Source organism: Neofelis nebulosa, chromosome 2 (assembly GCF_028018385.1).
Source record: "Neofelis nebulosa isolate mNeoNeb1 chromosome 2, mNeoNeb1.pri, whole genome shotgun sequence".
NCBI lineage: Eukaryota > Metazoa > Chordata > Mammalia > Carnivora > Felidae > Neofelis > Neofelis nebulosa.
The window spans coordinates 178,580,745-178,597,462 of NC_080783.1; the positions used below are offsets into that span (position 1 = coordinate 178,580,745).

The 16,718-nt window shown below is 52.8% G+C and overlaps 1 protein-coding gene across 2 annotated transcripts; it reads left to right on the top strand.

The window, feature by feature from the left end:
• The first annotated feature begins 464 nt into the window (after positions 1-464).
• On the top strand, positions 465-9,966 carry LDLRAD1 (low density lipoprotein receptor class A domain containing 1). 2 transcript variants are annotated; one of them, XM_058695996.1, is made up of 6 exons: positions 479-660; positions 1,351-1,405; positions 4,224-4,349; positions 6,397-6,534; positions 8,274-8,402; positions 9,618-9,966. In XM_058695996.1, exons 1-6 carry the CDS (start codon positions 589-591, stop codon positions 9,764-9,766), a joined length of 669 nt encoding a protein of 222 aa, XP_058551979.1. In that variant the 5' UTR covers positions 479-588; the 3' UTR covers positions 9,767-9,966. The 2 variants fall into 2 exon arrangements, with proteins under 2 accessions (XP_058551984.1, XP_058551979.1); XM_058696001.1 differs by lacking the exons at positions 4,224-4,349; positions 9,618-9,966 and having other exon boundaries at positions 465-660; positions 6,428-6,534; positions 8,274-8,396.
• The last annotated feature ends 6,752 nt before the right edge of the window (positions 9,967-16,718 follow it).

A 16,718-nucleotide genomic window follows, 5' to 3' on the forward strand; every position in this document is an offset into this window, starting at 1 on the left:
TAACTGACTGAGCTGCCCAGGTGCCCCTAAAAGAAAATTTTAAAGGAAGGAAAAGAAGAGAAGAGAAGAGAAGAGAAGAGAAGAGAAGAGAAGAGAAAAGGTACATGGCTACTTTTTAAGATAAAATAATTTAAAATTATATCTGCTTTATAATTTTAGTGGAAAATTCATATTCTTTCCACATAGATAACCTATGAAATTGAATAGAAGAACAATAAGAAGACGACTCCTGTTTTTTAGCCACTAGAACATTAATTCTGGGTATTTCTGCCTGGATCTTTATGTGGCCAAGGGGCCGGAGATCCCCCAGTCTCATCACTGATGTAGAGGAAAAAGCAGGTCCGAACCCCGCTTGCCCCCTACTGTGACACTTGGGGCAATTTCTCCCTCTCTGAACCACAGGCTCTTGGTTGGTAACATGGGCAGGAAGATTCTAACCTGAGAGTGTGCCATCAGACTGCAGGGTGGGGAGAGGCCAGTCAGGAGCCTGGGAAGGGACTGCCCGCAAGGAGGGTGTGGCCAGGCCTCACACCCTCCCTCCTCCAGACTGCCCCTGGTGACAGGGCAGGAACCCGCTGAGTTCTCTGCATGGGGTCCCCAGTGCCAGGAGGCTGGAGCTGGGAGCTAGAGGCCAGAGACATGAACAAAATCTTCCCCCAGGTAAGAGCTGATTGATGGATTGATTTTTTTTTTTTTCAAATTTTATTTCAGAAAGAAAGAGAGTGTGTGAGCAGGGGAGAGAGGCAGAGGGAGAGGGAGAGAGAAATCTCAAGCAGGCTGCATGCTCAGTGCAGAGCCCAACGTGGGGCTTGATCCCACAACCCTGGAATCATGACATGAGCAGAAATCAAGAGTCGGTTGTTCAACCAACTGAGTCACCCAGGTGCCCCAAGAACAGCTTTAAAATGGCTCCTGACCTGGGGGAGTCAACCCCGGGGCAAGGAGTGGGCAGTAAAGTGGTGAGGTGCTGAGGTGGCCCAGGTCCCCCTTGCTCTGGAGGCTCCCTCCCAGATTGTAGGGGGCCCAGCAGGTGAACCAGCTGCACAGTTTGGGTGGTGGGTGCTGGAAGGGGGACAGAGGAGCCAGGTGGACAGGAGGCCAGGGGAGGGAGCCATCACCATTACGGGAGGGGGCAAGGAAAGCCCCTCCAAGGAGGAGCCCAAGCCAGTTTGAAGGAGGAATGTTTGCCAAGTGGAGAGAAAGGCGTTGCAGGCAGAGGGCACAGTCTAGGCGCAGGTGTGGAATCGAGAAGCAGGTCTGAGACACTTAGCACGCTGGTGTAGGGGGGCCTGTGGTTCCATGGAAGACTCTCTGTGACCCTTCTGAAAACCCGTTCTGTCTCTTGGGCAGGGAGATGGCAATGGCAATGCTGCTGCTGGAACCAAAGCCCTCCCTGGAGGGGAAGGTAAAGGACAGAGGGCTCCCAGGTGGGGCTCCCTTGAGGCTGGGCCATGGCTACACACGCATGAAGAGGGCTCCCCGCCGCTCCCACTGTCCCTCGGACCTCTGCCCCCATGCTAATGTCACCAGCTCCCAGCTTCCTGGCCAGCCCTGCTGACGGTCACCTGCTTAAGAGGCTTGTTCTTTCTCTCCATGCGTTCGTTGAGCGCCTACTGTGCGCTGCCTATCACAGACCCCGCACCACATACAGCGCCCCCTGTAACCTATAGAGGGAAGAGCTCTGGAGCCAAAGTCCTGACTGAGTGCATGACCTGGGCTCTGCTCTTTACCTCTGAGGGATAAAGTGGGCAGGATCACATACTTAGCACCTCCATTGTGACACTGACTCACGGTGTACCCAGCACAGTTTGCTTTCCCTTTACGCAGTTAAAGGAAGGAAGGAACACACATCTGTTGAGCCCTGTCTTGGCCCACTTCTGTCACCGAGGAAACAGAACCAGAGAGGTAGATGATAATAATAATAATAATGGCTATAAACAATCAACCCCCCTAGTATGTGCCTGGCACTGTATGGCCTCTTTTTAATCCCCAGGCCGCTCCGGGAAGGGGTCCTGTTTGGGGCAGTAACAAGACGGGGCAGCTGAGGAGAAGGGAGTTTGGGGAACTTGGCCAAACTGGGATCCCACACAGCTGGGAGGTGGGAGAGGTGGAGTTCAAATTCGAACTGGGGTTCCTCTGGCGGCAAAGCCCCTGCGTCCCTGTGGCTCCACACCGGGGCTTGTGTATTTCCCAGTGCGGCTCCCGGTGGGCGTGGCTGTGGAACAGACAGTCTGGGTTCCCGTCTGTCCCGAACGGATTGGCGCCCGAGGGCTTTTTAGCTTTGCCCAGCGGCATCTTCACCTGGGCTCAGGCCCTGGTGCCGCCAATGGTTCTCAAGCGTCTCCCACGACACCCCGCCCGCAGCCCGTGCTGCACAAATATTTGAGGAGCAGCTGCTTGGCTGACCAGGCTCCCTGCTGTCTCCCTGGTTACCGGAGTTTACTCTGTGTCTGCCACCGACCAGGACTGCGGGGGTTGGGGATTTTCAGTTCATGCTACATCGCCTGTTCTAGCTCCTCCCCCAGGGCACACCTTCAGGGGCTCCAGCCACTTGCCCTTCCCCGCGCGCCCTCCATCAAGCCTTCACTCTTACACTCTCTACCTGGGATGCCTTGTCCTTGCACCCTCCCCTCACCTGCCTGTGGAAATCCCACTTGTGCTTCCCACACCCCTCCGTCCAGCAGCCATGCCACCTTGCTCATGCCTGCTCGACACTTAGTGCCTGGCACCGGAGCTGCCCGTGTCCAGGTACCCATCTGACAGGCGGGCAAGCACAGAGTAGGCAGCTCCGGAAATGTGAGTGGACTGGAGGGAAGTGACATGAACTCACCTGAACTGGCGGCCCTCCCGTATCTCTGGGATCTCTAGGTCAGAGTGGTCACAAAGCACCTACTGTGTGTCTTGCCTCTCAACGGGACCCTGGAGACCTAGAGATGCCTAAGACCCGTCTCGCTCCCTTTTCTGCAATAACTGTGGCCCAGAGGACAGGACAGCAGTGGGCACCCACACTCTTCCTTTTCCCCATCCATGCCTTGTCCTCTAAGTACAACAACAAGCTTTCAGGGCATAAGGACCAGAGCCATGACTACTGTTTTTCTGTCCTTTACAGAGCAGGGCACCTCATAGGTCCTTAATAAAGCTTTCATTCATTATTTTCATGAGGAAGCAAAATTTAAAGGAGCCAGGGAAGTTAAAGGAGCAGGATGTCTCCTCTCACAGTTATTTCCACAGTGCTTAAGATACAGCTTGGCACAGGGGCGCCTGGGTGGCGCAGTCGGTTGAGCGTCCGACTTCAGCCAGGTCACGATCTCGCGGTCCGTGAGTTCGAGCCCCGCGTCAGGCTCTGGGCTGATGGCTCAGAGCCTGGAGCCTGTTTCCGATTCTGTGTCTCCCTCTCTCTCTGCCCCTCCCCCGTTCATGCTCTGTCTCTCTCTGTCCCAAAAATAAATAAAAAAAAAAGAACGTTGAAAAAAAAAAAAAAAAAAAAAAGATACAGCTTGGCACATAGTCGGTGCTCAGCAAACAATAATAGCTAAAACCTTTAGAGCACTTACTATGTGCCAAGCTCTGCTCTTATCCGTTAACTAGCTTAGCTTAGCTCTGTCAACAACCCTAAGGTAGGTATTATGACCCCCATTTTCCACATGAGGAAAGAGGCCTAGAAAAATAAAGTGGTTTCTCAGTATGGTCCAGTTGGGATCCTAACCTGCATCCTGGCTGGCTCCAGAATGGACAATCAGCTGGCATCGTGCAAAGGGAACGACTCATGTCCCAGCTCTGCACAAGGTGACCTGGACATTTTCTTCTCTGAGCCTCAGTTTCCTCATCCATAAAATAAAGGTTCTTTTTGAAAATTAGTGACTATGAAGGCCCGCTTTAGTTTTTCCCCAGGCAGGGGCTCACCAAGCAGGTGGGCATCTCTCTTGGCCCCCTGAGGAGAAGTCCTCGAGGGAGGACATCTGGGTGAGGGCAGTGGAGGAGTGACTGGGATGTTTATTCTGACATGTTTATCACTGGCCAGCTACTGGCCGGGGCGAGGGATGGGTGCTTGGTGGAGGTGGGCCCACAGGCAGGACCGGGAGCATCGTGGAAGGCTCAGGCACCCCCTCCTCCAGGGAGCCCTTCCTGCCCCTGCACCCCTAGGAGGGGAGGCACACCTATAGGGGCCAGGGATTAGGATCCCTAGCTGCTTGGTCACTGGTTTCCCACCCCGTACATCATAGGCTTTGGCTCCCTCTGTTGCTCACGCCGAGGCGCCTGCCTCTCAGCCTTCTTGCTCCTGCTTCTGGTGACTCTCGCAGCCCTGATCGCCCTGGTCACCATCCTTGGACTCCCCCCGCGCACACCAGGTCAGTGTGGTCAAGAGAGGGTGGGCTGGACTTACCAGGAGGGGATCTGGGGACAGGGAGATAAGGAATCCTAACGCCGCTGGCTGCTCCACGAACAGGCTTTGGGACAATTCCCAGGGTGTGTGCGCAGACACGGCCCACATGCACGTCTGAGCTGCCATTTGCACATCTGTGATAGGAGTTATTGAGAGGACCACCTCTGACATCACCTTCCTCAGGAATCCTCCCTGGCCCATAGGCTAGGCCATGTGTCTCGATCCCCACAGCCCCACATACTTCCTCTTCCCCTGGCCTGGCTATCCTGGGAGGTGCCGTCTACCTGTGTATCTGCCTCCACCATAAAGGACAGGGACGTGTCTGGTACATCCCTGCAGCCCTGACTTCAGTGCTGAACCCCAACACAGTCTCTGCCTCGTGGAGCTCGCAGTTTGGAGATTAAAGGACATTCATCAAATAAGCACCTGAAGGCAGGATTAATGGGGGCTCTGCCAGTCTGGAACAGGGGCACTGACCCAGTCTAGGAGTCACGTGGGTGCCCTGAGAGGTGAAAGGGAGCCGAGCCATGAAGAAAAAATGGGAACTGGTTACTGGAGGGGGTGGCAGGAAAAATGTCCTGGGCACAGGCAACCCCATGTGTAGAGTCCCTGGGATGAGAGGAAACATGAGGAGAAGGAGAGACTGCAGGAGGCCAGGGGACACCCAGGACAAGAGCAGGGGGCAAGGCAGGTGCCCAGGGCCTCAGGGCTGTCCTGGGGAGGGGTCACCATCCAGAGAGCCATGGGAAGGGGCTTAAGCTGGGGGTGGGGTGTCATTTCTGAGAGAGGTCTCTGGAGCCAGGTGGGGGGGTATAAGGGGACAATGTGGGGGTAGGGGGTAAAATCCACAGTACTCTATGTGCCTGTGCAAGAACACGGGCACTGACGGTAGACGTGAACACATGTGGAGCTGCACTCATGTGCCTGTGAATGACACGTGTGTCTGTATGTGTGTGTCAGTGTGTGTGTGGGTGTCTGTGTGTGTGTTCGTGTGCATGTGTGTGCACATGTCTGAGTATGTGCATGTGTGTCACTGTGTGTATGTATGTGTGACAATGTGAGTATCTCTGAGAGTCAGTCCCCCTCCTAGAAGCCAAGCTAGCTCTGGGAGGTGAGACGTGGTTCATGGGTGCCCAAACACACGTGCACAGCCCCGATCCCATCTCCAACCTGCACGCACGTATATATACACAGGCACAGCCCATGGGGCCAGGGCGACCCCCCACTTGTCTGCCAGTCTCTCTCCTTTAGTTCTTTGGAGCAGCCACGGGGTGGGTGTTCCCCCCAGTGGGATGGAAGAGAAGACTCTCAGCTGGACACTGGGGGACCAGCCTCAGCCTCAGGGAAGAGCCAGCCCCAGCAGGCCTGGGCTATCAGCGGCGGGACTGGGCCTTGCATCTGTCTGAGCCTCACTTTTCTCATCTGTAAAGTGGGGCTAATGATGACACCTCACAGGGCTCTTTGGGGAATCGGTAGAGTACAAATGTGAAAGGGCTCTGCAGCCCATGAAGTTGTGCCCACAGGTAAGGGGCTGTGGCCTAATGGTCCCCAGCAGGCCCCACTAGATTGCTCCTGCCAACCTGACCTTGGCACCAGGACCTCCACCATTAAAACCACTTCATGGACTGGAACGCTGCCCTCAGGGGCCTCCATGGGACTGGCCCTAAGCTCTCAGTAAAGGAGGGAACCATGACTCACTCTGCCTGCTCTCTGTGGTAGGGTCATTCATACACAAGCGTTCATGTAATCTCTCCAGCAGTCCTATGGGCTTTGTGCTCTGATCTCCATTGTACAGACAAGGAATCTGAGACTCAGAGAGGTCAAGTAGTCTGCCCAAGGTCACACAGCTGGCAAATGGTAGAGTGGGGGCTTGGACCTCATCTCCGTCACCATCCCGCCAGGGTCACACCTGGTCCTGTGGGCAGGCTCAGTGTAAGGCTCAGCTTCAGGTACTCGTGATGTCCTTGTAAGCACCGCTCTTGAGCCTCTGGTGTCTCTCCCTGCCAACTCAGGCGTCCAGACCTGTGTGACACTGATGAACAGGACAGGCTTCCTGTGCCACGACCGGAGGAGCTGCGTCCCAGCCAGCAGGGTCTGTGACGGCGTCCGCACCTGTGCCCAGGGCGAGGATGAGGACGAGGCCATGTGCTGTGAGTACCTGCTCAGTCCTGCCCTGCCCCGAGTGGGCCCCTCCAGGGCCCATTTGTGGTTGCCTCCCCACTCTGTTCTCCCTGCAGCCATACTGAAGCTCTACAGTCCCCAGTCTACCAGGCACCTTCATGTCCCCCAGCCTTTGCTTGTATGGGACCCTCAGCTAGGAGCACTGTCCTCACCCTGTCCCAGGCACATGCATACATGTGTGCCCATGCTAGGAAGGTCTTCGCTCTGGGCATCTCCACTCCTTGAGAACCTGTATCCATCTTTCAAGGGAGAGTTCAAATGTTAACTCCACCAGGAAACCTTCCCTGACTCTCAAAGTAGGTTAATTCCCTCCCCTGGGCTCCCATAGCCCCCGTGCTTCCCCCTGTCCCAGCCCTATTCACATTGGCACATTGGCCACCCCCACCAGACTGTGAACCCCTCTAGGGCAGGCCTGGTCTACTTGGTCTGGGGGCTCCAGTTCCTGGCAGAGGACTAGATCTGGGATGATTTCCTGAATCAATGATGGAATGAGTGAATGAGTGGGAAAACCTGGTCCCAGAACTTAGAGACCTGACAGTACTCAGGAGAGAAAAACCATGGCTGTGTAGACGAGGCACTTTCCATGTAGGAGGGAGAGTCTACTGTGTTGGAGTGGGGGCGGGGGGAGCGGATGGGGAAAGGGTCACTTTATTGTGGACACGCTAGACTAGAGGAGATGTTAAAGGTCATCTGGTCCATGTCCCAGCTCATGCTCAAATGCCCTCATAACAAACCCAATAAAGGCCACCGAGCCTCTGCTTGCATACGTGTAGGATGGGGGGCTCACTACAGCGTGAGGCACTGCTCCCCTCCTTCATCACATAGTTTCCATGGGAATGTCTCCCTTGTGCCAAGTTTAGAGCTGTCTCCCTGCAGCATCCTTGATTGGTTCCAACTCTGTTCTCTCATCTGAACCACATTTTAATCTATCTTCCATGATGGTGGCACTGCATGGATTTGCAGATTGCTCTCTCGCCTACCGTGAGAGTCTCCTTCCTTGGGCCACACTCTGAACTCCTACAGTCATCCCCTCAAGCTTGGTTTTCTCCATTCCACCAGCACACCATAGGACACACACCAGCTACCCTTGCCCCTCTCCCTGGTCAGGCTCCAGAAGCATCCATGACGTTTCTGGCTGGCCCTGGCTTGTCCAAGGAACAAAGGCTTTTCCACTTCCAAAGGTCTCTCGTGATGTGGCCTGAGTTTATGTGAATTTTTGGTAGCCCTTTCACCCCTCTAACACAGAACCCACTTGCAAGAACGGTGCTCTGATGCCCTCTCACAAAGTATGTGAACCCACATCCTCTGAGTTCTGGCGCCCAAATGCAAGATTTCATGTTTACTCTTGTTATGTTCCTGTTGGAGGCTTCCTGGAGGTGAAGGAACTTGAACCTGGACTTAAAAGTGGGATGGTTTTGGAGAGGTGTCAAGAAGGACATTTCCGGAGGAAGGAATAGTGCAAGCCCTGGTGTGGGGTGGGCATGCACCAGAGCCAAGCCGGAAATGAGGAAGGGAGATGCCACTCTCTGGGCATCTTGTTGGGCAGACAGGGAAAGAGCACTCCTCTGCCCTTGACGTGACCTCCGCCCCAGGAAACCTCCTTGTGAGCCCGTTTGGCAACTGCCAGGGTGGCCAGGACAATCCACCTCCTGATAGATGTCTGGAGGCCGGATGTGGACTTCCCCCTGCTTCACCTGTCTCCCTGTAGGGGATGTGCCCCAGAGCCTCCCCAGCTTCCTCGTGGCCCGCTGTGGAGACCCGTCTTCCTGGATCTACTCGGACCAAAAGTGTGATGGCATTAACAACTGCGGGGACTGCTCAGATGAACTGAGCCCAGGTAAGGGTCTGGGCACAGGCCGGGCTGGGGCAGGTGACCAGGCAGTGGCCAAAGGGCAGAAGTTGACCAGAGAATCTCAGAGGTTCCCCCTACCTCCCCTTCTCACATACCATGAAGTTCTCCACCCCTGCTTGAATGCCTCCAGTGGCGGAGTGCTCACTACCACTCCAGGTGGCTCCTGCTGGAGGGTTATTCTTCTGTGGTGGGGAGCTCACCTTTAAGGGCACAGATGAGGAAACTGGGGCCCAGAGGGTGGTCACGCAAAGAGTACATACATGGCTGAACTGGGATGTGAACCCGAGTTTCCTTCATCCCCTCTGTACCTCCCAAAAGCCCTGTGAGGAAGCAGCATAGGAATCACTGGCCCCAAATTCATATGTAGGTAAACTGAGGCCAGAGAAGGGACTTAATAGAATAAGTGATAGGAAAGAAGCATGGGTATAAACCCAGGTCTCCTGACTCCAAGTCTGAAGCTCTTTCACTGCCCAGACTTTCCTTTCAATCTCTCCCCCATTGTTCAATCAACAAACGTGTTCCGAGCACTGTTAGGGGCTGGCCCTGGTGCCAGGTTCTGCTGGGGGATAGTCAGGAGTCAAACATGTGTCCTACCCTCAGGACTAACATCACGTTGATGCCAAAAGGAAGTGCTGGGTTCCAAAAACCCTAGAGAGGGTTTGCGGGGTGGTCAGTGGGGGGTGGGGGTGGGGGGTAAGAATCAAGGGAGACTTCTCAGAAGAGGCACTGTTCAAGCAGGTTTTAACAGGCAGATGCTGAGTGTGCAAGAAGCACACTGGAGGCCCAGGGTACAGGGTGAAGGCAGGAAGTCTGTGAGCCATCCTCCGAGAGTCGCCATAAGTTGGCTGGCGTGGCTGAGTCAGAGCGGGGGAGGGAAGCCGGGCTGCGGGAGACAATATGCTCCCCTTAATATCCCACGCTGACCATGGGCCTGGCACTTTGCTTATCTTCCTTAATAACATCCTTGAGCAGATGAGGAAAGTGAGGCTCAGACAGGGTAAGGCTGTGTGTGGTCACATAGCCTATGATTTGGGGAGTCTAAATTCTGTCTCCCACTGGGAGATAAGGCATACAGGCGACCCATGTCTGATGGGGTGGCTCTATGGGGAGCTATGGCAGATTTCAGAGCCAGGGGTGGGTGGGTGCCTAGGGCACTCCAGGACACAGCAGCGGCCCTTCTGCTGGCTCTTGTGCCCACAGTGACTGCATGCCCACCCTGTGGCCCCGGCTGGTGGCGCTGCCCCTCCACTGTCTTCAAGTACTGTGACTGCATCCCAAGGGTCCTGTGCCGTGACCACAAGCAGCACTGCTCCGACTGGTCTGATGAATACTCCTGTCCTGGACCCTGAGGGGGCCACCCGGGCCAGGCTGGGAGGCTGGCTGGAACGGCACTCATAACCCTTCACACGAGCATCACATCCAAGAACGCGAGGGCAGGAAGGAGGCTACAAGATCATCTAGTGGGACCATGCACCACTGCCTGTGAACAAGAATCCCCTCTCCTGGGGGGCGCCTGGGTGGCTCAGTCGATTAAATCTCAAACTCCTGATTTTGGCTCAGGTCATGATCTCAGGGTCGTGAGTTCGAGCCCTGCACCAGGCTCTGAGCTGAGCATGGAGCCTACTTAAGAATCTCTCTCTCCCTCTCACTCTGCCCCTCCCCTGCTTGCTCCCTCTCTTAAAAAACTGCCTCTCCTGCCTTCAAGTTGGTCAGCCTCTCCTTGAATGCCTACAGTGATAAGGGCTCACTACTGTAATAGGCAGCTCCTAAGATGAATGGAATCTGCCTCCATGATTTTGGGCCTGTTTCTGGGCGACACAGAAGAAATATGTTCCTCTGCCCTAAGACAGGCTTGCAGATCCTGACCTTGTCACCCCTTAGAAAAAGGTTAAGTCTGGGCCTTAAAAAACCAAGCTAAGGAATTTAGCTCTTAGGGATGGAACATACATGTGAAGTGTATGCCACTTTCTGCCCCTCTGGTACCTAAGACACACGGCCGGGCTCACGTGCAGCCTTAGCATTTTTCTCAACACAGTAATCCCAGCGAGTGCTACTGATTGATCACAGAAGATTGCATATGAGGCAGGGTATGGGCCATTCAGCCATTGGGAAGCTGTCACCGGAGGCTCTGAGCCCGAGAATAGAGGGTCAGGAGAAAGCGAAGCTTGAGGAGCTGCTCACTGCCCGTTCTCCACCTACCACTCCCCACCCTCTACCCTGTGACCAGCTGCCCAGCCAAACAGCCCAGGTTTCCTGAAGTAGGTATTATATTTTGGTGCTGGTGTCTGAGTGAATGAACTGTTTCTTTGAATACTTTCTGGTTTCACAATAGCCAGACAGAGGACGGTATCCCCATTGAACAGATGAGAAAACTGAGGCCCAGAGGAAGAAATGGCTTGCTCAGGTCATACAGCAAAGACAGTGCTGGAACTGGAACTCAAGCATGGTCTCTGGTCTCTAGGCTCTGAAGCCTTTCCTGCTACCAATGTGATTATACCTTGGCCAGGAACAGAATCTCTGTGGGGTATTTAAACAAGGTAGCTTGAAGGGCAGAATGTGGCCTGCCCTTATTCCAAAAGAGAGACTTAGAATCTGGCCAACGAGAGGGTTCCTGTTGAAGGAGACAGACTATCTCCATTGGAAATTAATTGGTTTTATATAGCAGTCTTTTGTGAGTTTTGAGTTGAAAATGAGCATCTGAGAGATTGCTGAGCTCCAGTTCATCCGTTGACTCACTGCACAGCCTCTGTGCACCTGCTGTGGGCCAAGCCAGGGCCAGGCACCCAAGAGTGAAGACAGCTGGATCCCAGCACACAAGGAACAGAGTCTCATGGGGGAGGCACCTCACACGTAGAGGGATGGATGGGCAACAGGAAATGCTGGGATCAAGGCACCAAGGAGAGGCCTTTGGGGAGTGAGGATACAATCATGTCCCCGACAGTGACGACCTGAGGACCAGCTCCTGGAACAAGGTGCCTCAGGGATGCTGACTGAGGGATGGTCGGCCCAGGGCTCTGGCACCCTTGGCTGAGCTTCATTCCAACTAATGGCACAAGTGAGGCACTTCTGACACCTGGTCCAGAGCAAGGACACTTGGGCTGGCTCTGGAGGGTAGGAGAATTTCCAGGGGTAGAGGTGGAGGAGAAGGGCATTCCCCTCCAAGGGGCCAGTGTGAATGAAAGTATGGGTGTGTGACAGGGCACAGCTCAGCCAAGGAATGCCCAGCAGGCCAGAGAGGCCAAAGCATGGGTTGGGGGTAGGAGACAGTAGGAGACAAGGTGAGGAGGCGAAGAGGGATGTGATCCCTCAGGGCACAGCTTGTCACGCTTCATCCTAAGGGCAGTGGGCATCATCGGGGCCAAGGAGCAAGGAAGTTTTCTGGACCTCTGATGAACTTTAATTGCAATAATCCAAGAAAGAGATGCCAGCACTTGGACCAACTGGGCAGAGGGGGTAGTCAAGGGCTACTTATGGGTGGGGAAACCTGGGCCTTAGGGCCCTATGGGAGCATGGGTGGGGGCAGGGAGAGGAGGGCCCTATGGGAGCATTGGGGGGCAGTGGGGAGAGGAGGGTCCTATGTGAGTGGGGTGGGGGGAGGGGAGAGGAGGTCCCTATGGGTGCCTGGGTTGGGGGGGGGGCACGGGGAAAGGGAAAAGGAGATAGAGGAGTCCAGAGGCCTGAGAAGGAGTACCAGTCCTCCCTCCCTGGGCCATGCCTTCTCCAACAGGACACCCATCTCCAGGGGAAGAAAGGAACAAGGAACGTTCCAGAGGCACATTCCAGCACTCAGATATAATGTGTTTCCAATGCCCTGAGCCCTGGCTGTTGAAAACAAAGTTGCTGGGAGGAGGCCATGGGAATATGCCCTTAGTTTGCTCATACCAGTCAGCCTCAGTGGTTCAGGCAGCAGGAGAGTGCCCGGTTCCCGCCAGGGAAACATTTCTTATTGGTGCCATGGTTGGGCCCTGCAGAGTAGAGGCATGTGGACCCCAGTGGTCATCCAGTCCTGGGCTTCTTCAGTGGCCGCGGTTCTTTTCAGAAAGTGCCCGTTCGGGGTGCCTGGGTGGCTTAGTCGGTTGAGCGTCCGACTTCGGCTCAGGTCACGATCTCACGGTCCGTGAGTTCAAGCCCCGCGTTGGGCTCCGTGCTGACAGCTCGGAACCTGGAGCCTGCTTCAGATTCTGTGTCTCCCTCTCTCTCTGCCCCTCCCCCACTCAGGCTCTGTCTCTATCAAAAAATGAATGTTAAAAAAAAAGTTTTAAAAAAAGAAAGTGCCCGGAGGCCCCACTGTTTGCACATCATTTTACCCTCCTCTCTCCACCAAACCCCTCCACGGGCCCCTAGGAAGCACGTGAAAGATGCTTCCTTTCTCAGGACAGAGAAACAAGGCTGGGACAAACTGGCCCCAGTCCACGCAGGGTGCCAGTGGCAAGGCAAGGACTAAAAGCCAGCTTTCCAGGTGCACACAGTTGGCACTTGATGAGTGCTTACTATGAGCCACGCATGCACAGTTCTAAGTGAGAGCTTAACCCTCCGACCGGTCGGGGGCAGAGCCAGGGGCCTGGGCACTTAGCTGTGGCAGTCTGCTGTTGAACACCGGGAAGCTTCTGGTGGTGGTGATGCCTGAGTAGGGCCATGCAGGAGCCAAGTGGGAAGCAGGGACAGGGTAGCTCAGGCTGAAGCGTGCAGGCAGGGCACCCGGTGGCTGAGGGAATGTGAGACGGTATGTGGCTGCAGTGTGAGGAAGAGCCTCCGACTCTGGGCTGCAGGGAGTAAACTTGACTCTGGAGACTGCAGGGTGCTGGCAGAGGTCTTTAGCAGGAGGAACACATTTGATTCTTCCTTCCGAGGAGGGGCTGCAAAGAAGTCTCTCTTCCGTGCATCAGGAATCATGATGTCATCGTCAAACTATCTTGCAGGCTCATTGAGAAGAAAAAGTGAGATCCAGAATGTGAACCCCGCTGGGAAACCTTAAAGATTTAAGCAGAAGAAAGGGGAGGGCCAAGCACTGTGCCAGGGACCTTTCACTTTAGTGACTATTAAAAGGCAACATTGAGTCAGCATGTAGTATCTGCCAAGCAGTGTCACAAACTTATCTACGTCTTGTCCCTTGTATCTCATTTCCCCTCGTGTTCGCAAACGTTCCAGGAACCTGGTTTGCTTATTCGCACTTTACAGAGGCACAGAGAGATAAAGTTACTTGCCTGAGATCACGTGGCCAGGATCAAACCTTAAGAGGTCCAGATCCAGAGCCTGTCGTACCCCCCACCCTGCCCCTTGACGTCTCACTCTTCCTCAGCCAGGATTCCCTGGAAGAGAGAGCTGAAGGCCAGGCCAGGGGGAACCGGCCTGTCAACAGGAGGTGGCTGCCCCTGGCAGAATGGCGTTTGTTCTTTTCTTGTTTATCGGTACGTCCTTTCAGAAAGAGGCAGGTGCCACAGCAACCTCCCAGACAACACTCATACGCCAGGTCCAGAAAGCCACAGAGCCCAGGGCGGCCAGCCAGGTCCCTCCACTGGCTCACACGGACAGAATGGTGGATTTCATGCCACAGACTGAATCGAGAACCCAGGCAGCCAGTGTCAATATTTGCTATCTCCCTGGCCCCGGCTCCCCACCCCCCGCCTGCACCCAGGGACAGACGGATGAAATTTAAAGAGGCTCAGCCTTCACTGCAGGGCTTGCACTGGAAATCTGGTCTGCTTTAACCCTCTGTGGTCACTGTTCACCCAGGACTCTCCGTCCATCCTTGGACTCTCTGAACCACAGGTATTGGAAGTGGTGAGAAACTCAGAGCCCAGCCAGGCTTTTGACAAGAGGACACTGGGACCAGCTCAAAGTGGCACTGACTGTCTGCTAGGTGTCACTGGGATTCTGAGGGATATACAGCAACTCCAGGTCAAGGTAGAAGTGATTTCTCCGAATCCTCTTAAAAAAAAAATTATTGAGGTATAACTTACATGCAGTAAAGGCATAGATCTTAAGTATATGTTAATGAGTTTTTAAAAACAGCTTTATTGCGGGGCGCCTGGGTGGCCCCGTCGGTTAAGCGTCTGACTTCAGCTCAGGTCATGATCTCACGGTTCACGAATTCAAGGCCTGCGTCAGGCTTTCTGCTGTCAGCACAGGGCATGCTTTGGATCCTCTGTCTCTCTCTCTCTCTCTACCCCCTCCCCTCTTGCTCTCTCTCTCTCTCTCGAAAATAAACATTTAAAAACACTTATAAAAAATAGCTTTATTGAAGTATAATTGACATACAATAAGTTACACATATTTTTTTTAATTTTTTTTTTAACGTTTATTTATTTTTGAGACAAGAGAGAGACAGAGCATGAACGGGGGAGGGTCAGAGAGAGGGAGACACAGAATCCGAAACAGGCTCCAGGCTCCGAGCTGTCAGCCCAGAGCCTGACGCGGGGCTCGAAATCACGGACCGCGAGATCATGACCTGAGCCGAAGTCAGCCGCTCAACCGACTGAGCCACCCAGGCGCCCCAAGTTACACATATTTTAAGTGTACATTTTCATAAGTTTGACATAGGTACATACCCATGAATCTATTGCAATCAAGATTGTGAACATATTCATCACCCTTTACCCTCACTCTCCCCAGTCCTTACTCTCATATTCAGGCAGCCAGTGATTATCTTTCTTCAGTATAGTCTGTCCTTTTTTTTTTTTTTTTTTTTTTACAATGTTATAGAAATAGAATCACATAGTATATACCCTTTTGGCTGGGTTGGCTTCTTTGGCTCAGAATAACTATTATGAGGCTCACCCATGTTGTAGCATGCCTGATCGGCCTTCCTTCTTATTGGTGACTAGTATTCTTTTGTATGAATCTGCCACAATTGGTGCACTCCAGGCTGAAGAGAGGCACTCTTCAGTGACGCATTCATTTGTTAATAGATTTTGGATTACTCCCAATTTGGGCTATTACAAATGAAGCCCCTATGATCATTTATGTACAAATCTTTATCTGGACATGAGACTTTTCCTTTATCCTGGGGTAATACCTGCAAGTGAGATGGCTGGATGTTTACCTTTTTATGAAACTGCCTGTTTTCCGAAGTGGTTGTTGTATCATTTTACATTCCCACCGTTGCAACAGGAGAGTTCCCTTGCTCTGTATCCTTGCCGGCACTTGGTATGGCCAGCCTTTTTCATCATAGCTATTCTAGTAGGTGTGGGGCAGCATCTCAGGGTGATTTTACATTGCATTTCCTTAATGACTGATGATGTTGAGCATCTTTTCATGTGCTTACTTGCCATGTATATTTCTTCTTTGGTGAAGGGTTCCTTCAAATCCCTTACCCATTTTATTTTATTAGATTGCTTGTTTTTTCATTACTGGGCTTTGACGGTTTTTTATATACTCTGAACACATGTTCTTTATCAGATGTGTAATTTGCAAATATTTCTCCCAGTCTGTGGCTTGTGTTTTCATTCTTTTAACAGTGCCTTTCCAAGAGCAGAAATTTTTTATTTTGATGAAGTCCAATTTATCAGATTTTTCCATTAAAAAAATTTTTTTTAATGTTGATTTATTCTTTTGAGAGAGAGAGAGAGAGAGAGCAGAGGAGGGGCAGAGAGAGAGAGAGGGAGACACAGAACTCAAAGCAAGCTCCAGGCTCTGAGCTGTCAGCAGAGAGCCTGACGCGGGGCTTGAACTCACAGACCATGAGATCATGACCTGAGCCAAAGTTGGATGCTCAACCAACTGAGCCACCCAGGTGCCCCAGATTTTTTTCTTTTATGGATAATGCTCTGGTGTTGTATATATGAAATAATTGCCTAGCCCTAGGTCACAAAGATTTTACCCTCTGCATTCTAGAAGGCTTATAGTTTTGTTTTTACAATTAGGTCTATGACCCATTTTGAGTTAATTTTTGTATATGGTGCAAGGAATGAATCAATATTCTTTTTGTTTTGTTTTTGCACATGGTATTGTTCCAGTGCCATTTGTTGGAAAGACAATACTTTCTCTACTGAGTTGCCTTTGCGTCTCTGTCAAAAATCAGTAATTTATAGAGGCGCCTGGATGGCTTAGTCGGTTGAGCACCTGACTCTTGATTTCGGCTCAGGTCATGATCTCACAGTTCATGGGATCAAGCCCTGCATCAGGCTTGGTGCTGACAGCATGGAGCTTACTTGGGATTCTCATTCCCTCTCTCACTCCACCCTTCCCCTGCACTCTCTCAAAATAAATAAACTTAAAAAAAAATCAGTAATCTATATATTTGTGGTCTATTTGTTCCACTAATCTATTAGTCTGTCTTGGTACCAATACCATACTGTCTTG

What these genes read in the sequence shown, in the direction of transcription:
- LDLRAD1 (XM_058695996.1), top strand. Translation starts at nt 589, where the DNA reads ATGGGGTCCCCAGTGCCAGGAGGCTGGAGCTGGGAGCTAGAGGCCAGA. An exon ending in TGAACAAAATCTTCCCCCAG is followed by an intron (nt 661 to 1,350) that starts GTAAGAGCTGAT and finishes TCTCTTGGGCAG; the next exon opens with GGAGATGGCAATGGCAATGC. An exon ending in ACTCCCCCCGCGCACACCAG is followed by an intron (nt 4,350 to 6,396) that starts GTCAGTGTGGTC and finishes CTGCCAACTCAG; the next exon opens with GCGTCCAGACCTGTGTGACA.